This window comes from Phaenicophaeus curvirostris, chromosome 6 (genome assembly GCF_032191515.1).
Source record: "Phaenicophaeus curvirostris isolate KB17595 chromosome 6, BPBGC_Pcur_1.0, whole genome shotgun sequence".
NCBI lineage: Eukaryota > Metazoa > Chordata > Aves > Cuculiformes > Cuculidae > Phaenicophaeus > Phaenicophaeus curvirostris.
In genome coordinates this window covers 3,445,381-3,466,164 of record NC_091397.1, presented here as the reverse complement: position 1 = coordinate 3,466,164, position 20,784 = coordinate 3,445,381, and the positions used below count along the sequence as shown (strand labels likewise).

Here is a 20,784-nt window from a genome sequence, read left to right as displayed (position 1 = left end):
TCCCAAGGAGCAGCACAAGGAGCAAAGGAAAAATCACTGCTCATTTCAAGTAGAAGCTTCTCACTGTGCTCTTGCACTCATGTCGGACCCTGAACCACCACAAATCCCTCAGGAACCCAGAAAAATGGTTCCTCTTGGCTTCAGGAGATGGGTGATTCAATAGACTGGCTTCAGTTCTTCTTTCTAAGCTTTTTGAAAGAGTTTGGTTTCTACTTAGGATTCTGCTGAAGATTTCTATGATGTTGCTTTCACAACACAAACCTAACACACCCATCTCCTTGTTTTACATCTTTACCATTAGGTTAGGTAAAGATATTTGCATCTGCAAAACATCTCTGGAATATTATCCTCATATCTCCTGAATGTTATCTCATAATGTTGTCTAGAATTGAAAAGATCTCTACTTGCCTAAGCCCTCACTGGCATTTATCATAGAATCATAAAATCAATGAGACTGGAAATGACCTCTAAGATCATCCAGTCTAACACCACCATGCCTACTTAACCATCTCTCAAAGTGCCATGTCTACACATTTTTTCAACACCTCCAGGGCTGGTGACTGCACCACTTCCCTGGGCAACCTCTTCCAATGCTTCACCACTCTTTAAGTAAATATTTTTTTCCTGATATTCAATTTAAACTTTCCCTGGCACAACTTGAGGGCATTTCCTCTTATCCTATTGCTTATTACTTGGGAAAAGAAGTGAAGTAGGCCTAAGTCATCTCATATATGCCATAGGGAGAGGGCCTGAATGCAGGTAATTGCTGTGGAGCTGATGGCAAACAGTAGCTTATCTACTGGTGAGACTGCAGTTTATGGCACTTGAAGCCTTGGTTGCTGCACCACACTCTTCACAGGGACTCAATGACAGTCAAAGATGGCAGTAGGAAGTAAGGAATAAAAGGAATTGTGAAGAAGGATTGCAGTGTTCAGGGCTGAAGCTCTGCTAAAAGAATGTGAGAGAAGGAAACCAGGTCTTGGAAGTCTGTGTTTGGGAAGAAAGGAATGTGGTGTGATGGAGAATGAAGGAAACCTTGAGAGTCAGAAAAGCTAAAGATGAAACATCATCATTCTGAGATGGGGAGGCAATGAATGGCAGTAAGGGATGAATCTAGGCACTTGATGTGTTGCACTGGAGGCATGCCAGCCTAGCAAGTGAGTAAGGTCTGTGCCACAGGATTGGGCTTCTGCTTTAGAGAGATGGGATTTGCAGCATCAGGTGTGGGATGCAGCAGGAAGGGGCTAAATTTCAACTATAACTTAGCCAGCATGGGCAAGCTGAACGAGAAGAAAAACAGACCATGGAGACCAAGCTTTAACATGGTTTTAAACTGTTTTGTTTGGATATGTTATCTTCTTGCTTTCTCCTCATTGCTCTCTACAACTCCTCATTGCTCTCTACAACTACCTGAAAGGACGTTGTAGAGAGGAGGGTGCTGGCCTCTTCTCCCAAGTGACAGGGGACAGGACAAGAGGGAATGGCCTCAAGCTCCGCCAGGGGAGGTTTAGGCTGGACGTTAGGAAAAAATTCTTTACAGAAAGGGTCATTGGGCACTGGAACAGGCTGCCCAGGGAGGTGGTTGAGTCACCTTCCCTGGAGGTGTTTAAGGGACGGGTGGACGAGGTGCTGAGGGATATGGTTTAGTGTTTGGTAGGAACGGTTGGACTCGGTGATCCGGTGGGTCTCTTCCAACCTGGTTATTCTGTGATTCTGTGATTCTGTGATTCCTTTGGCCCTGGAAGTAATCCAAGAGTAAAGGTAGAAAGTTAGACTGTGGACAAACTCTGGAGCAAGGACTTCCTTTGTATATGTGACTGTATCGTGTGTGACTCAGCAGTGCCTCAGTCACAGGCTGGCACCTTAAAGCAATGCACTATTGCCAGTAATGAGAGAAAACATGATAAGTGCAAGGAAGGACATTATCAAAACTCTAGTCACCTTCTTGTGAGGGTGGTGAGGCACTGGAACAGGTTGCCCAGAGAAGTCGTGGATGCCCCGTCCCTGGAGGTGTTCAAGGCCAGGTAGGATGGGACTTCGAGCAACCTGATCCAGTAGAAGGTGTCCCTGCCCATGGCAGGAGGTTGGAACTAGATGATCTTTAAGGTTCCTCCCAACCCAAACCATTCTGTGATTCTCTCTTTAGTTACTGCCTTCTGGTTGACTTGCCTTATTGCTGAAGATGTGTTCAGAAGTGCCATTACTCTGCAACTGATGAGCATGAAACAGGGACAGCTCCCCCTTTTACCAAGATAATTCTATTTTTCTGTCTAAACTGAACTCTGAGTCATCCAGTGCAGAGGCTAGACCAGCCTGAGCTAATCACCAGCTTAAAAATATTCACAAGACTGCCCTCAAAAATCAAATGAGTATTCCTAAGAGACAAGAAAGTCCAAGTCCCTCAAAGACTGACAGTTGCATAACCCCTGTTAAAATCAGCAGAAGAGAAATGCTTAAATAACCGTGAGGATCAGAGTCACGTGGCTTAAAATTGCTTCATATGTGAGGAAAAGCAGGCATGAGAGCTTCCTACTGAACTAAACCAATAGTGCTTGATTTGAGGAAGACTGTGTGGGAAGTGGGCAAGGCATAAAGTGCAGTCAAGTGGACCACATTTTTTGTTATGTGAACTGGTACAGCTCCATTTATTTTCCTAGAGTTCACAAGGGTTCTGCAAGTGCAGGATCTGACCCTGCCATGCTTTTCTGTGTTGCAGGCACATTAAAAATAGAGTTTGTCTCATGTAACTTTCATGGTAGCAGAGACAGACTTTTAAATGACTTTTCATTTTCAATGGGCTTTCAGCTGACATTGAAGAGGTGAAAGCACAAAGAAAGGCCAGGCTTATCTCATGGGACTTTAGGGTCCATATGGCTTGAGTTGTTGCTAGAGAAATGATACTCAAACCAAGAGAATTATACTCTATCCAGGTTTGGTTGTGGAAATGAAGTGCAAGTGGTGGCACAAGAAGGAGACATGGAGATTGAGCCCAATAGCTTCTTCCTAATGTCTCCATCCCTCCACAGTCTTGATGGAAGCAGTCAAGGCTTAGCTTGGTGATGTTGTGTGTGTGTGCACACGTGTGTAAGGCTGTACAGCACAGCTCATCAGGCTAGAAATAGCATTTTTGCTTTATAAAAGCAGTAGCAAATCAACGGTCTCAGACACAATTCAGGTTATAATGGCTTAATAAATTGCCCAGTAACAGCTGACATGAAGTAAGTATTCCGGTGTGTGCTCTTAGACAGTCATGGATGCATGAAAATGTAATGTGTTGTGACCTAGAGGAAAGCGGGTTAAGATAAATTAAATTAATCTGCTATTGCCAAGGCATAAGAGCACTACTGCATAATGTTTCTGGGGCACAATTGATGCTAAGCAGCATGTTAACAGGGAAAATATGTGTTTGAGGCCTCTTATCTCTCTGCCTGAGATAGATGGTGACCCTGGATTCAGTCATGTTGATCCATCTGCTCTACTTTTTATAAGGTTGACTTAGAGTTGAAGCCATTACAAGAAGCAGGAGCTGAAGGGTCCATCATCCAGACATACGATTACCATTCGCATAAAGGTTTTTAAAGGATTTTTTTTGTTATAATTCTTGATCGATGAGAGATTGCTTTAACCTTGCTCTGAGCTCGACAACTTAGGCCCTCGCTAATTGAAGGTTATTTCCCTCAATCAGAAGTCACTTTGTTTCTTTTAAGATGACATTTTAAGAATTTCCTTAGTCAAATTTCTGTATGCACAGCTGGTATTAAATCCTCAGCACCCAATATTTCTCTATGTGTCCCAGGAAAATTTGACGTATGGGTTTATATTTGGAGGAACAGAATCACTCAGTAAGAAGCTGTTTTATTTCTGTCAACAATTTCCATTGACATCATGCTGAATTTCTGCAGATCAGACCTCTAGCACGAAGCCCTGTTGAAGTCAACAGGGCCTTTGCTGCTGTCCTCAGCAGGGTCAAACATTACCCTGTGCAGCCAAATTGTCTCTGCAGGAGGCTACGCACAGTTGCAGAAGGCTGAAATAACAAATTGATAGTCACTTTTTCAGTTTGCAAAGTCAGCATCTGCAAATGTCTCCTCTGCTGCAGTTTCTCTTGCAGGACCATGGCAAGCTTTTCCACTCTTCTATCAATGCCAACTAAGTAGTGAAAAGATAATATATAAAGACCAGTAGCCTTGGCCATGGGAATGGGACAATAGCCTGGAGCTATAAAGATACAATATTATATCTTAGCCACCTCCTCAGGATAAATCCAAGCTAGGATTGCCAGTCGTTGCTGAAAGAACACCTCTTATCTTTCTTATGAAGGTGACTTGTAAAAGGAGGTTGCTTTACACTATAGTTGAAACAAAAATCCCCACTTCAGTAGGCAAAAGAAGTTTTCTTTTTATTTCCAGAAAACAGCATCAACTTGGACTACACCATCCTAGGCAAAGCATATTGAATATCCTCTCTCTTCCTTTCTTAACAGAGGCATTAATACCTCGACACTACGGTCCAGCCCTCTCATTGTTTTTTTTTTTCTCTCAACAACCTTATAAAATAAAAATAAAGCTAAAAGCAGAGAGAAGTACCCCATGAAAAACAAAAATATGCATTTGGAAACTAAATCTATCCTGAAATCTCCATGCAATGTGCACAAAAGATTAATGGACAATACTGAACTATGGACATTGCTGTACATTATCTAGATTATAAAATGATTGGGAATTTGTCAATAGTATAAATTCCATTGCCAAGATAGTGAGATGGGGAATTAATCATACCATGTAATCTTACAAGCAGAGCAATTATTTGATTATTGCGTCCTCATTACAGATTACATCATACCTTGGCTGAGGTGGACATCTCAGCAGAAAAAGAGCTGGCATGGGATTCAGTCTGATTTTGCCCTGTAAGGTGTGAATCAGCTCAAGATTGAAACTCTTGACTTTAGTTAGGATAATGACACAAGTGTCTAAAATGGCATTATAGTTATGAAGATGTAGGGTTAGGCCAGTTCCTGTGTCTGAAGATCCTAATTTCAGCACACAGTGCGTGCTTGGTGCTACCCACTGTTCCAAGTGTGCCTTGTCCACAGGATCATGACTTTAAAGGTTTTGTAGAACCTCTGAAATGTTCTATAAAAAGCTTTTAAATACAATTGAGGAAGCCTTCTTGACCAGGCTGGGGCAAAGAGCAGCTCTTGCTGCAGGCAAATTCAGAATGAGTCACTCAGCAACTCTCCCTTCAGATAGGTCATCTCTTCTGGGCAACATAAAAGGAAAGTGGTGGATAAATCTGTCACTTAGAAAATGAGTTTTCATCTGTCTTCTGCTGAAGAGGCCTGCAGAAATCTTTGTGTAAATCTCTTCCTCCTGAATCAATGGTGGTAGCCCAGGTAAAAGGACCCAAGTACATGATTGATCAAGGTGAATCTGAGCCCGCACTTTCACTTAAAGCTCTGGGGACTGTGCTGAAGGCACTGTCCCAACTTCATAAATAATGCCAGGAGCTGCAGCATTGCCCAGTTACATGTGGTGTCTTAAGTTTATCTTTAAGCTGACTTAAATATCTCTTGGTGCTCTGCCATAAGCCTTCCACAGTGCAGGAAGCCAGAGAGTTCAAGGGCACGAGGAGGGGACATGGGGTCTGCATAGGAGAAGTCATATGCAGGGAGGGACAGGTCATGTCGCATGATGGGGATTCCTGTGACTGGGGTGATGAGTCTCGGGCAGACTGTTCACATCACGATGTATTCCTGGGCCAGCAATGGAGAGTCAGGTGGGAGTGTGATCAAACACTCAAGTGTCGCTTTGTGCTTCTTTCTAAGTCCTTCTTTGACCCAAGTCCTAAACCTCTAACACTCCATATCTCCAGTAAAGAAGACAGAGGCTTGTTTTAGTGTAGTGATGCTCTGTGGTGCCCCTTAGTGTTTTTGTGGAGTTGACTGACGTTTTTTGTAGAATTTTGTTGCATTCATAGGGGCTGATGCATGCACATGGGTTTTGTGTGCACCTCCCTCAACACTTCATCATTCTCAGACCAGCTCCTTCCAACTAAGTTGTTTATACTGAGCTAAAGAAATAGAAATACTGCTGGTCAAGACTTACAGTCCGTAGTGGTTCTTAATGAGCAGCTATACCTCAAGCAGAGTTATTATCACTGAGGAGTATGACATATATATATTTAATTGCTGCCTCCAGTATCAACGACATTTTCCTAGGTGAGTCAGCTGGTCACTATATAAACTTCAGGAGAAAGATGCTTTTCCCAAGGCTAGCATTATTTAAAAATATAAAGTGCTGCTAGGCACAGGGAAGAAGCCTGGTAGGGTCATTGCTCAGTCTTGTTTTTCTCACCCTTAAGTCCCTTTTCTTTGCCTCTTTCTCAGAAAGTCTGGTTGCACCTTGAGTGCATTCCTCCTGTGATATGAGCACTGTGTATTTTGCAGCTGCCATAGCACATGAATGCTGCGCTGCATGCTGGCTGTGGGTAGCTGTGTTGATTTTCACACCATTCCATAAAGCCCCGAATTTGGCTCACTATTGACACCCTCACAATTTTGTCCAGCTTCTCAAATAAACACATTTCAACATCACACCAGCTTTCTAACCAGTTACGTGCTACATCCCTACTCACCCATCTCCTTTTTGAAAAGACAGCATATATTCCGAAGTATAAACAGCTCATTAAGTATTTGTTCTAAAATGACTGCAAGAAGTCCCCTTCTCTTTCAAAGCCATCTCAACTGCCTTGTTAGACAATAAATATTTGCATGCTGTAGGAGGTGTTCAGGGCCAATTTGGATGAGGCTTTGAGCAACCTGATGAAGTGGAAAGTGTTCCTGCCCATGGCAGCGGGGATGGAACTGTATGATCTTTAAGGTCCATTCCAACCCATATGATTCTATGCTCAGGGCAACTCCATGTGAAAGGGCAATACATGCCCTTAAATTTGAAATGAAATATTTTCTTTGGTAGCTATAGTCCTGGTTCCTGTCCAGAAGGTAGACACTCACAGTCATGTTTAGAGAATGCTAAACACTCCATGATGAGCAAGACAGTATTTTGCATCCACTTTGTACAGGTGTGAACATCCATCTAAAGTACAAAATAATAGAAATTATTTCCAAGTTTTATCTAGTTATCAAGTTGGAGGGAACCGATGTTTCAGAACTGTATTACAATGCAATATGTACATTTTTTCCCTTGTCTTGCTATCTCAGCAATGATTCTTCATAAAGGGCAGACTTCTACTATCTGAGTATGGGTATCTCATCCCTCCTAAGATACCTGTGAACTTCCCAAAGATCTCTACAAAAATCCCAATCTTTCTGGGGCAACAGCTAGAAGGTAAACAGACTGCCTGACAGTGCCTAAAATGACACTAGCACTCTACTTTTAAATAGCTGACTTACGCACAGTGTCTTCTTTTCAGATAGTCCTGAGTTCAACAGTTGTAAATGTAGATTCTTACTTAGATGGTTGGGCGCACACAAAGGCAAGGGAGGGTTAGCCCACACATTAGGTCTAAAACATGCCTTGTCTCATCCACACGCAAACTTCTACAATGATTCAGATTACATTTTCTTGTTGACTGTGAGGAATTTAAGGAGAACAAAAGTGTTTGTTGGGATCAAAGAGGTTTCCAAGCCTTGTTGACTGGAGGCAGAATCCATCTCAGTGGTTAGTCACTGGCATTACATATGGAAAGAGAGGGGACTTTCAAGGGAAAAGCAAATGGCTCGTGTCTAATGCAGTCCCGAAGAAGGGAAGCAGATAGGAGCTTGGGTGGGGTGGATCTGCGATCTGCAAAGCCAAGGAAGACCATCTCATGTGGACTTGAGCATGGCAAGATTGCTGGAGAATGACAGGAAATTAAGCTGTTGTAAATGAGGTAGTGGAAGGGAATAGAAGAGAAAAGGCAGCATGGTAATGCTGCTTTTCCTGCTGAAAATTTCTTTTCTAAACATAGCCTGTGTTAGTCTTTCAATATTGACACATTATGAGGTCTGCTCTTTATGAAAAAAAGTTTTCCATGAGATATAACAGCTCTGCCTAGTGTCTGTCATTTAAAGGGTAAGCATCTTATATAAATGTGGATTTTGTTTCCCAGCATTATAACGGCAATCTGAGGCTGAATCCAAATGATTAGGAAGGTAGAGACCCATTAGCAAGTGCTGCATGTGATGAAGCCAGAAAGGGCTGTTTTTAAAATGTGTCACTGAATTGTATATCAAAGAAGATTCAGTGGAAGCACAAAACTGCAGTTAGCAGTGAAACTGCAACTCTCATAGAAATAGCTGATGTACTGTAAACTTACCCAGCTTAGACAATATTAGCAAGAAGTCCAAGCAGTAAGAAAATATGTGATTTAATTTGTAAGACTGAACAGTGCATCCAAATCTGTTCCACTGCAGGACATCCCCACGCTGCAGATGATCCCTGGCTGCAATAAATCATTCCCATATGCTTAAAATAATGCATAAAAATATCTTTTCTTCAGGTAAAACAAAAAAATGCCTGTGGTGGTAGCAACTGCTTAAATATCCAAATATGCTTTAGCATGGAGCAAAGAATTAATCTACTACAGGTCCCTCAGAGAAGAAGTTGCCAAAACCCAGCTGCTGCCCATGTCCATGATCCAGCCCAGGCCTGTAACAATTCCACCACCACATTAGGGAAGGAGGTGGGACCAGGGGCCAGAAACTATTGTAAAAAACAGTTGACAGTACTGGGAGAAGAGATGATGTAATTGGGCACCGATATCTTGGGCTTCTGCTGCCACAGCCCAAATTCAACACAGCTTCCTCTGTGTAACTTCAGTTGCTCTGCAACCTCAGTCCATGAATTTCTTCCGGAGAGCCTCTGTTAGGCAGAAATCACGTGTACTTTTTGTGAGCAGCCTTTCCTCGCTCCTCTGAAGCGAGTCCAGAGAAGAGCAACAAAGCTGGTGAAGGGGCTGGAGAGCAGGTCTTACGAGGAGCGACTGAGAGAGCTGGGGGTGTTTAGCCTGGAGAAGAGGAGGCTGAGGGGAGACCTCATTGCTCTCTACAACTACCTGAAAGGAGGTTGTGGAGAGGAGGGTCCTGGCCTCTTCTCCCGAGTGACGGGGGACAGGACAAGAGGGAATGGCCTCAAGCTCCACCAGGGGAGATTTAGGCCGGACATTAGGAAAAAATTCTTCACAGAAAGGGTCACTGGGCACTGGAACAGGCTGCCCAGGGAGGTGGTTGATTCACCTTCCCTGGAGGTGTTTAAGGCACGGGTGGACGAGGTGCTAAGGGGCATGGTTTAGTGTTTGATAGGAATGGTTGGACTCGATGATCCGGTGGGTCTCTTCCAACCTGGTTATTCTATGATTCTATGATTCTATAAAATATTGCAGTTTCTTCTTACATGTTCAAGCCTTATGCCTCTGCCATAACTTCAATGCAACCATCCAGAAAGGATTCCCCAATGTTCAGTCCCCAAAACAAATCCCTGTTTGAGAAGCGTGTGGTTGAGATGCACCAAAACTGCTCCCTTAAACATCGTGCCTCACCTGTGAGCTGCTGATTTAGGGCAAAATGCAGCTGAGTACGCTCACACCAGCAAATCCCCACTGGCTGCAGACACACCAAGCAGCCACGCAGGCTTTGGGTGAGAGAAATGAGGTGTGTCAGTGTCCCAAAGCCATATGTATACAGTAGCAGGGAGAAGCACAGAGCACAGGGATGCCATGGGGAGGATGCTGCTACATCCCAAAGCATTGTCAGCTCAGTTCTGTGTCACCTTCCTGGGAGTTAACTGCCTGTTTTGCCTTCACCTTCCCCCATCACCACCCTGCAGCAAGTCTCTGCTTCTGCCATCTGCCTCACAGGAGGGAGCATATAAGTTGATTAGCAGGAGCTGATGACATACTGGCAGGTGCTAGAGGTGGGTTGCATTTATTTTAAGCAATCAGTGAGGACCAGTCCCCGTCCAAAACATGTGGGATCAAGAAAACACTTTCCACAATTCTCTTTTTAATCGGTGTGTTTCATAGCAACTGTTTCCAGCAGGAGAGGGGAATGGGTGCTGGGGGGATTGTGAGCTTGTATCTGGTGCAAATCAATTATTGCTGTAAATTCAACGTATTTCACATGCAGAGCACCAGGGAAGAGCCTCCAACCAGAGGGTCTAAGAGCCAGATTCTCATTCCTTTGCCCCAATAACTGCAGGGGCAGTTATTACTCAAGTAGACTCACTGAAGACAGTGAGGCTGTTGCTGAATCAGCATCTCAGGGATGCTTAGACAGCATGGATGAGTGTAATGATGCAACCAATGGTCTCCTGAAAAGCTGTGACAGGACCCGGATACACCACGTGCTGGGGCCGTGGCCAGGACTGACATGCTTCTTTGGGCAGTTGATTTCTACTCTCAGCTGGTTTTCAGTGGGTTTGTTACAGAGAAATTTCCCACTTCTTTCTCTTTCATAAGGTGACTGCTCCCATTACCTGTGCAGCAGTGGAATATTCATGTACTGTGTTTAATTATTCATTTCTTAGAGAAAAAACAACATTGCTTCCCTTTTCAAATCCCTTCCCTTCCAATACAATCAAATCTATTCCCACTCATTAGTGTTTACCCTACTTCTCATTATCCTTCTCTTTATTTTGAAAATACCTATCCCAGTTCTTTTATTCCTAAGTGAGCATTCACAATTATTTGTAGACCTGGCATTCTTCAAACCTCTGAGTCCAGACACTTGAGTTTTCACAATAACTACCAGGCCATGGAGTGATTACAATTGGACTTTGCTTTCAAAGGTTAATTGACACAGATTTGTATTATTATTATTACTAATGATGATGATAAGGATGATGAATATTATTACCCATGGAAGTCAGTTTGTTCAATTCAGAGGCTTCATTTCTTTGGGTTCAGGGACCCCAGTAATACCAGCAGGCAGCCTCACTGAGAATGATGAGGGGGTCTGTGATGCCCAAGTCACTCAGGGTGTTGTTCATTAAGATGCTGACAATAGTGCCAAAAATAGTATAAGAAATTCTCACCCATTCTCATTTACTCTCTGGTGCAGATCACTTCCATCATACTGAACCAAAACTGCACTGTAAACCAGTCACTGAATTGATTTCAGTTCAAAGTAGCACTTCTTTTGGAGGGCTTTTCTTGAACCAGTGCAATGGTTTGCTTCACCTGGTCTGCCACCCCTGGCAGAACAGTGAAGCTGGTGCCTCTACGGCAGGGCAGGACTTTTCTGGCATCCTCTACCACTCAGACAGCTTCCCACAGATGTGCATCCAAAACCTACAAAGAGCAGCACCATGGTGGTAGCAATCATGATCCAGCCTACCAGCCTGTTACTGCTCAGCAGGGTTTCCAAGCTTCAGTTCATCTCCAGGCTCACACAGTCAAATGGCCTGCATTTGAGAGAGCCTGAGCTGGCTCTCTCAAAGATGCACACTGTACACTCAATGCAGGGGGTAATGTTGTCAAGCATGTCCACCCCAAGCAAGCTTAGTAGGGTTTTTTGCTTTTGGCCATAGAGCTTGTTACGTAAGGGCTTCAGGTGCTGCAAAAAACAATCTCAAAGCTACACACAGAGCAAGTTTTACTGGTAATTCGGTGTGTTTACTATGGAAACATGATACAGTTCACCACTCTTCGTTTCTTCTCTTCCAGGTAGGCTGCAAAGCCATGATGGTTTTCTTCCAGTACTGCGTCATGGCCAACTTCTTCTGGCTCCTGGTGGAGGGGTTGTATCTTCACACCCTGTTGGTCATCTCCTTCTTTTCAGAGAGGAAGTACTTCTGGTGGTACATTTTGATTGGCTGGGGTATGCATCTTCTCAAAAGGTGGCGGGCATTTTTAACAGCAATTTAATCCCCAAATTTAGGGGCTCAGATGGAGCAGAGATGTAGTGTACGTGTTAACTTGCTGCCAAGAGTTGTTAGCGTGACCATGACCAAGATCAAGTGATGGTGAGAGGAGTTTAATAGCATTAGGCTAAATCTTCAAAGGTATTTAAGAAGTTAACTTCTGCTAGATTTATTGATAGTTGAGCATCTCAATGTCTTTAAGGACTATGGGCCTGAAACTCCTCATCACCTTTATAGTCATTTAGTTATTTGATCTTGACTGGGATCCCAAAGTTGACCTTAAATTGTAAGGATAACTCCCGGAAAAGCAGGACTCCTGGACTGAACCAGGTGCTGCAGTCCTTCTCTCTTTCTTTCTCTTATTGAATTCAAGCTAAATAGCTATCCTGAGATCCAGTTGCCTGTGTGCTAATTCTGATAACCTTCTGCTTACCTGCATTTATGATTTCTCCAGCTTTAATGTGAATGTAGTCTCATACAAGTAAAATAAAGTAAAACAAAAATAAAACCAAACCAAAATAAAATAAAATAAAATAAAATAAAATAAAATAAAATGAGAAAGTTCCAAGATAGACACAATTAAACTCTTCACAAAGTGTCTCAGAGCTGAATTAATGCAAATTAATCCTAGCAGATCAACTTCTGTTCTTTCTCCAAAGAGAAAAGAGAGATCTCTTTTCCCCTTTAAGCCATTTAGCTGAAGATTTATGTTTAAGTAAGCAAAATGGCTTTCTATTCCATGCTCTCGATAGCTGAAACTGCAAAATAATTAGAGCGGGGAAGAATCTTGAAAAGAAAAGAAAAAAATCAAATCATGCCATGTACAGGGGTATGCCTGGACTCAGGATTTGATCAGTTAGCCATAGAGTAACTTCCATCGAAAGTGACAAGAGTTATGCTTGAGTTCACACTGTGGAAGAGATGCATTTCTCCATGCTGTAAATATGAGAAGAGATGATGTTAGCAGACCTTGTTTCAGATACAGCTATTCAGGTCAGAACTTCTTTAAACCTGCCTTACATATATATATATCCTTTCTTTCAGCACAGTAGAGCTGGCAGATATTAAAGGAAAATGTATGAAACCAATGATTTTAAATCAAAGGAAATATCTTGCACTCGTGATGTATTCTGAGGTTGCTTGGATGAGGAAGGGCAATTCAAGAAAATGGCAGGTGCTTGAAGGATCTTTTGGCCTTTCAGTCTTCCATCATTTGCAAGAGCATCAGTGATGGATCTGAAATGGGTCATGCAGGAATTAATTATTTTGAGACCCATTACAATTCTGTTTTTCATAGAATCATAGAGTCATAGAATCATAGGACAGTTAGGGTTGGAAAGGACCTTAAAGATCATCTAGTTCCAACCCTCTGCCATGGGCAGGGACATCCCAGTAGATCAGGTTACCCAAGGCCCCGTCCAACCTGGACTTATAAACCTCCAGGGAGGGGGCAGCCACAACTCCCATTGGCAACCTGTCCCAGTGCCTCACCACTCTCATGGTGAAGAAATTCTTCCTAATGTCTTGTTGAAATCTGCCCTTCTCCAGTTTATACCCATTTGCCCTCGTCCTATCACTACAAGCCTTTATGAACTGTTCCTCTCCAGCTTTCTTGTAGGCTACTTTTAGGTACTGGAAAGTCGCTATGAGATCTCCTCAGAGCCTTCTCTTCTCCAGGCTGAACAAGCCCAACTCTCTCAGCCTGTCCTCATATGGGGGGTGGTCCCACCCTCTGATCATCCTTGTAGCCCTCCTCTGGACCTGTTCCAACAGCTCCATACCCTTCTTATGTTGAGAATTCCAGAACTGGACACAGTACTCCAGATGAGGTCTCACAAGAGAGGAATAGAGGGGCAGAATCACTTTTCTCGACGTGCTGGCCACGCTTTTTTTGATGCAGTCCAGGATATGTTTGGCCTTCTGGGCTACTAGCACACATTGCCAGCTCAAGTCGAGCTTCTCATCGACCAGCACCCCCAAGTCCTTCTCTGCAGGCCAGCTCTCAATCACATCACCCCCCATTGTGTACTGAAGTCGGGGATTGCCCCGACCCAAGTGCAGGACCTTGCACTTGGCCTCGTTGAACCTCATGGGGTTCTCACAGATCCACTTCTCCTGCCTGTCTGGGTCCCTCTGGATGACATCCCATCCTTCCGCTGTGGCAACTGCGCCACTCAGCTTGGTGTCATCTGCAAACTTGCTGAGGGTGCACTCAATCTCACCGTCAATATCATTGATGAAGATACTAAACAGCACCCATCCCTGTATGGACCCCTGAGGGACACCACTAGTCACAGATCTCCATCTGGACTTTGAGCCGTTGACCAGTACTCTTTGAATACGACCACCCAACCAGTTTCTAGTCCATCATGCCATCCACCCATCAAATCCATATCTCTGCAATTTAGAGAGGATGATGTTGGGGGGACCGTGTCAAAGGCTTTACAGAAGTCTAGATAGATCAGATCTGTCAGTTTACCTGTGTCCACTGCTGTGGTTACCCCATCATAGAAAGCCACTAAGTTGGTCAAACAGGATTTACCCCTGGTGAAGCCATGCTGGCTGCCATTAATCACCTCCATGTCCTCCATGTACTTTAGAGTAGCTTCTAGGAGGATCTGTTCCATGATCTTCCCAGGCACAGAAGTGAGGCTGACAGGTTGTTTTTTATTGCTATTGCACTCAGAAATCAGCAAATAGCAAATAGCAGATAGCAAATAATACGCAACACTGACTGATGCAGAGCGAAGTGACATGTCTTTCCTGGAGTATTTCCAATCTACATCTAACCAAAGACAAGAGACGGAGAAAAGAAGCACCCCAAGGATGGAACAAAAGCACCCTAGTCAAGAACAGAGCAAGTTCATCTGGCCAGCTACAGGCAACTACATGTGAACTTGTCGCTTCAGGCTCTCCTTATAGTCAATGGAGGTGCAGGCAATACAGTCAAGGGAGTCCAAGGTTGTATTTCTTGTGCTAAGGAAAACATCTAAAGTAGCTCAGATGACCTCTGTGTTAGAAATACATATTTCTCCCCTTTGATACTAAAGAGCGTCTGTGGTGACAGGCTTAAATTACAGTTGTTCACACTGTAGATGTCTAAAGCGATTCCTGTTCTTTGCATTTCACTATCAGAAGTCTTTTTGTAGGGACTGCGACAGGAAGAGAAATCTGCTAGGGAACAGTTACAGGGAAGTCATCTTAAATGGCCAGTGGAAGGGAAAAGCAACATGTTGCTCGTTTGATATCTGAGTGTTTAAAGCATGAAGCATTTGCCTGCTCTTGAGGGAAGGCAGATGCTCAAGAGAGGTGGAAAGTCGGGGAGAAAGCCCTGTAAACATTGGTAATAATTTCTGACAGTAACACCCTCTCTTCTCTTGTCAGGTGCCCCCTCTGTGTTCATCACTGCTTGGACTATTGTCAGGATTTACTTTTTCGATGTTGGGTAAGCCTATGGACTCAATTCTCTTTACTATATAATTACTTCTTCCCTTATCTCCAAGGAAGAACAAGGGAACCCCTGCAGTTTTAGTAACCCAGCCATCCTGCCCTAGCCCCAGTCAGAGCAGAGGCTTTCCCCTGCACCATGAACTGGGAAACACTCCAAGGTCTCCCTGAAGACGCACACTTTATATTAACTGTGGCAAGTCACTCACTCTCTTTGTTTCCCAGCCCCTTGGTCAGGCTACTTGCAAGGAATTTGTGATCAGACCCTGATGGTGTGTTTTGCTCTGTGATCTCATGTATAGCAAAGATACCAGCTGAGCAGCTGTCCCATGCTCAGAGCAGAGCTGTGCATCCTGCAGAATTGACCCTAAGTATGCTGGTGCAGCAGATAATGAACACACACGTTATCTCTTCAAAAGAAAAACTCTAAAAACTCTGAGTTTTTCCCCTTGACTGATTTTAGGATCTGTTTTTCATCCTCTTTAACCTAATAGCTGCTTTTGATAATTTATCTAAGAAGGAGATATGATACCACTAAGTAAATGAGGCAGATATTAGACGTATCAAAGGATATATGCAGATAAATAGGATCTGATCCTGCAATCTCCCTTCATGCTTTTACTCAAGCAATCAAACTTCAGTAATTAGAAAGGCTTTTATGAGAAAATAGACAGAATAACAGAGTCAGGTGCTTCTTGTGTGCTCACTGTGCCAGCCCTCGCTTCTTGCACTTACAGCATATGGTTAACTCCATTTTCTGTTATACATTCTCTCTTTCCAAATGTGTCCTGATTTGTCCTTATTTTAGTAGGAGAAGCAGCTCAGATTTCTCATTGCATTTTTGATTTATAGTCATGCTAACACATTTCCTGAGGGTTACTGATTTTTATTATGGTTTTACTCTATCTGCATAAAACTGACCTTATTTACTCTGTTAATAAATAGCTTCTACAATGAGATAGAGACCAAAAGATTTAAGCAGTCTGAATACCAATTCTTCTTACCATGTATTCCCACTCAGCCCCATCAATTCTTAATAAAAATGCAGACTCCTTTGCATTTTCTGAAGGCCTTAAAGCTCTACGTTTTTGTGCTAAGAAAAACAGGGTGTGAATTTACAGGCTATGCTGATAGCTAACAGATTTTTCTTGGTATATTAAAATTACCTACAGAGAAAAAATACAGGAAATTAATCCAGATTACGTAAAACCTAATTATGTAAGATTGGTTAAACAACATTAAGTCTCTATTTAAACATTCGAACTCCAAATTAAAGCAACCTTCGTTCAGACTGCCTGAATTTATTTTAAAAGTGAAGTGTACTAGACATAATTAGGGCCACTTTAGTTCTAAATGAAAGGGCAGCGTGCACCTGACCAACTATAATCATAGAAAAGGAATCATTTAGGTTGGAAAAGACCTTTAAGATCATCAAGTTCAACCCTTAACCTAGCACTGCCAAGCCACCACTAAACCTGCATGTGAGCAATTCACTGTAGTCTTCTGTTATAGCAAATAGAAATTTAGTCAGTGTAGTCCATGGAGTGCAATTCTCTTCATTCTAAAGTTAATGCTTAAAATAGGTCACAGGAACTGTACCCTAAAAGCGCCTCTCTTCATCTTCTATTATTTGCACTGCCAACATTTTGTATTGGATGAGCTGAATCCAGGTGAATTTGTCAATGATGGGTTCCACCAATCTATTTCAAACATAAATGCAGACCAATTTTCATGAATGCTCTCCTAAAAATGCACCTTCAATCACCTGACTGTTGTAAGGTCTGCAGATAAATGTGTCCCAAGCAATATTCGTCATTTCCACTTCATTCCTATTCTGTCATTTTCTTGTTGGCCTTAATGGTTCCAGGTGTCCAAGGTGAATGGTGTGGTTTGCAAACAATTCTGACTTCAGGATGAAATGAATCGCACGCTTGACCCTATGGACTTGTGTGGCTAGATCCATAGCTCAGACAGCTAGCTAGTTGGACTAATCCCACCATGCCTGTCATCTTTTTCAGAAGGGCGTGCTGGGTATTTTTTTCTGGTGGTGCTAGTAGCTTTGTGCTTAACAAAATCTCCATCCATGATAGTGGATAGCATTGGAGGCCTTGTGAGTCTGTGATTCTGTACCTATCAGTGCTCAAAAACACTTCAAATCAAGTCTTCAGTCCTTCCCAGTTCACACACACCAGGTTTAGTCCTCTTCACATAGCCTAGCACAGCCATCTTTAGCCTTTAGGAAAACCAAGTACCTGAGAAGAGTACACAGGTACTTGCTTGCTCGCTTTGCTTAATGTTTTAAGCTTGGTTTTGTTTCTTTTTAGGTGCTGGGAGGAAATAGTGGAATCCCCGTTTTGGTGGATCATTAAAACTCCTATTTTGGTGTCTATTTTGGTAAAGTATCAGCACAGTGTGCAGGCTGGAAAGCCATCTTTAATACTAAGGGGGGTGAAGGCATGTTGAGAAGTGTTCTGTGTATGTTCATGGAAAATCCATTGCCAGATAAAATCCCACCATGTATTGAATGTCTGTCTTAGGATGAAAAAGTTCACCCTTCTGATAAATATATTTACCTTTAAGGACTGGCCATGGGAAGAGCTTGAGTGACTAGACAGCCAAGGTGGAGCTGACTTCATTTAACTCTGACTATCTCCATCTCAGTTAGTTGCCCTGAGTGCTCTGGTGCAGTTGTCATGGGTATGTGTAGCCAGAGGAGGTTGAGGAACATGGTTAGCATTCCAAGAAAAACTGGTCTTGCCTATTGAATCAGTGGATGTCTATAGTAGATCAGATGAATTGTTCCATGAGTGTATTAGTTTCTCTGAGCTGACCATATGCAGAGCCCAGGATGACTTGTTCAGTTGTAGATGTCAACACTATAAAGTGCATTGTGTGCTACCAGAAACTTCTACCTAGCTAAAAAGAAGTTAGATTAATTCCCTGGGACATTTGCTTCTTGTTATAGCATCCAGTATAAAGTTGGATTCCAGCTATGTGTTTTTAAAGTAAGTTCTTGAGAGGGTTGGCTAATTTCCAGATAAAACTACAAAAGTACTTCTTACTTCTCAGGATATGATTTATTCTGACCATGGAAACCACGACATTCCTAAGGAACTCGAAATATTTCCTTACTTGTTGAATATTATGTGTTTCCTCTGTCAGCTGTCAAGCCAAAATGTAAAATCAAATGAACTTGAGTTAAACTTAGCTTTGAGTTTTCATAAATGAAAACAAGTATGTGGGAAGAGAAGAAATAGAGGGAAACAGAAATCAACCCAAATATAACTCTTTTAAAGAGAAATCTTTTCTTAGTCATACATTCTTCTCAATCCACGTGCATTATGACCTTTACAAGAAGCCTTTTTTTCTGTAGCATTTGTCATACAGGGATTCCAAACTGAAACAGTTGAATAATTACATCTTACTATATCCACCTCGCTGAAAAGAAATACAATACTTAGGTGACACATCTCATAATATTTATGTCATCATAGAAAGCTATAGATAGTATTTTCCCTTTCCCAAGATAATCCCTTTGTAAAGAAATACACCCTCTTCTCCTCAGATCAATGAGTCTGTATTTTCTTTTGACCAATAAATTATTTCTTCATTGCCAAACAAAATTTACCCAGCCGTTTCTGATTTTCCTTCTGCAGATATCATATAAAACTGTCACAAAGAAAAGGGCATGATAGCTGCTGTCTGATGAACAGCAGGTTTCTTCAGGGAGGAATGCGATGTTTTCTACATACCTACAGGAATTAAAAATAGATCTCAATGGAAGAAAGAAATACCTATATAAGATATATAAAATGTATAAGATATAAAAGATACATAAGATATACAAGATACTACACCCTAGGAACAGATCAAATGCCTTTGATTATACTTGGGTTGAAAAATAAAACAAACAAATTCTTCTGTGTCCTGGTAGCAATTCTAAGGCTGTGTTAAGCCAGTAAATCATGCTCCACCTGACTTGTCACTGCCTTGTGTCCATGTTTACTCTTGACCACTACGAGTCAACATAGTCAGTAATTAACTGCTCTCTCTTACCTTTAGTGCTGCAGCTTGTGTGCTATCAATGCTCATTAGAGCTATTTATCTATATAATTCTGGTTTAAACTGATAAATTTGACTCGTCACTAAGTGAGCTGCAAGCAGTTTTTTATAAGCAAATGAATATTAACTGAAATTGTGAAAAATTGCACAGGATAGGTAAAAAGTGATTAAGCAATACATCATAACCAAGAAATGCAACTAATTCCAATCACTTATAGCCTTTGAAAAAGGAGTGTCTAAATAAGAGGTGTGTTTCAGTTTCCTTCATTCACCTGTTGTGAAGATAAATGTAGGAATTTCCAGAGGAAATTTTACAATCTGTTTTTGTTGGAAATTATATTGGCTGGATAATACAGTCCCTTCCAGCCTTTAAGTCTCTACCTACCAGAATCATTTATGCATTTTCTAACATGAAAGGACAAAGAAAGAGGTTGTGTGCCAAATGAAAACTAAACTAAGTCTACAGAAATCTGTCATGACTTTTGCATTGTACACGTTGCATGAATAACAACATGATTCAGTGGATAAGACCTTAAAAACAAGTCGATGTGCATTCAATTCATGCCACCTACCACGTGCCATTAGGAAATTTTCATTCCTAGCTCTAGACTTTTGCTATTAAATAAGGTTAACATTGTCGGAGTATGTTGGTAGAGCACCTTGAGGGTTTTTGAGTGAAAAGCACGATCTAAAATCTAGGTATTAGCTAGACTCCTCTGGTCTAACATTGTAGGAAAGAATGTTTTCTGCTGTGTCGCAGAGATCTATCCCTTGCTATAAAAGGTCTCCAGCTTCTCTCCAGAGAAGACATGCCCCATAGCATTGAGTAGAGGCAATCTTAAATGGGTACTGCTTTGTGTTTTGTTTTGGTTTCCTTGGCTCACCGCCTCAGTCTTTGACATGCTCAGCAGGCAGTCCCAAGTCACCGTCTCCCGAGGGCTTTGACTTCCGTCGCTCTGCTAAATCCCAAGGCTCCTTTCCCACCCTGTCGTCGGCACTCCCCCGCGCAGCAGGACGTCGTGCATAGCTGTGCTCTATGGGTTTGACATCATCATACTTGGGATATATGACACAAAGTCCCAAGCAGACTGATGTCAGGCCCAAGATGCTTGCCATCCTATGTCAGTTTACTGTTTGCTCCTAGAGGGGGGTTCTCTGCTCATGGCTTTTTAACAACAGCTTGTTCCATGGCAAAAATAATGCAGTGAAAGGAACTCCCCTGTAGTGATCGTCTCTTTTCACTGGACAAAAATACTAATTTTTTTATTTCTCTCTCTGTTTCCCTTCTGCCTATCCCAACAGGTGAACTTTATTCTCTTCATTTGCATCATCCGTATCTTAGTCCAGAAGCTGCATTCCCCAGACGTAGGACACAATGAAACCAGCCAATATTCGTAAGTCCTAGACTTCTCTAACT

General features: G+C 42.3%; 1 protein-coding gene across 1 annotated transcript in view; it reads left to right on the top strand.

Annotated features, from left to right (window-relative positions):
• VIPR1 (vasoactive intestinal peptide receptor 1) overlaps positions 1-20,784 on the top strand; it is a 109,165-nt gene that overhangs the window by 79,736 nt on the left and 8,645 nt on the right. The window contains exons 7-10 of the mRNA XM_069859189.1: positions 11,662-11,815; positions 15,243-15,303; positions 17,630-17,699; positions 20,670-20,761. Coding sequence (XP_069715290.1) covers positions 11,662-11,815; positions 15,243-15,303; positions 17,630-17,699; positions 20,670-20,761 — 377 coding nt within the window. The remainder of the gene's footprint in view (positions 1-11,661; positions 11,816-15,242; positions 15,304-17,629; positions 17,700-20,669; positions 20,762-20,784) is intronic.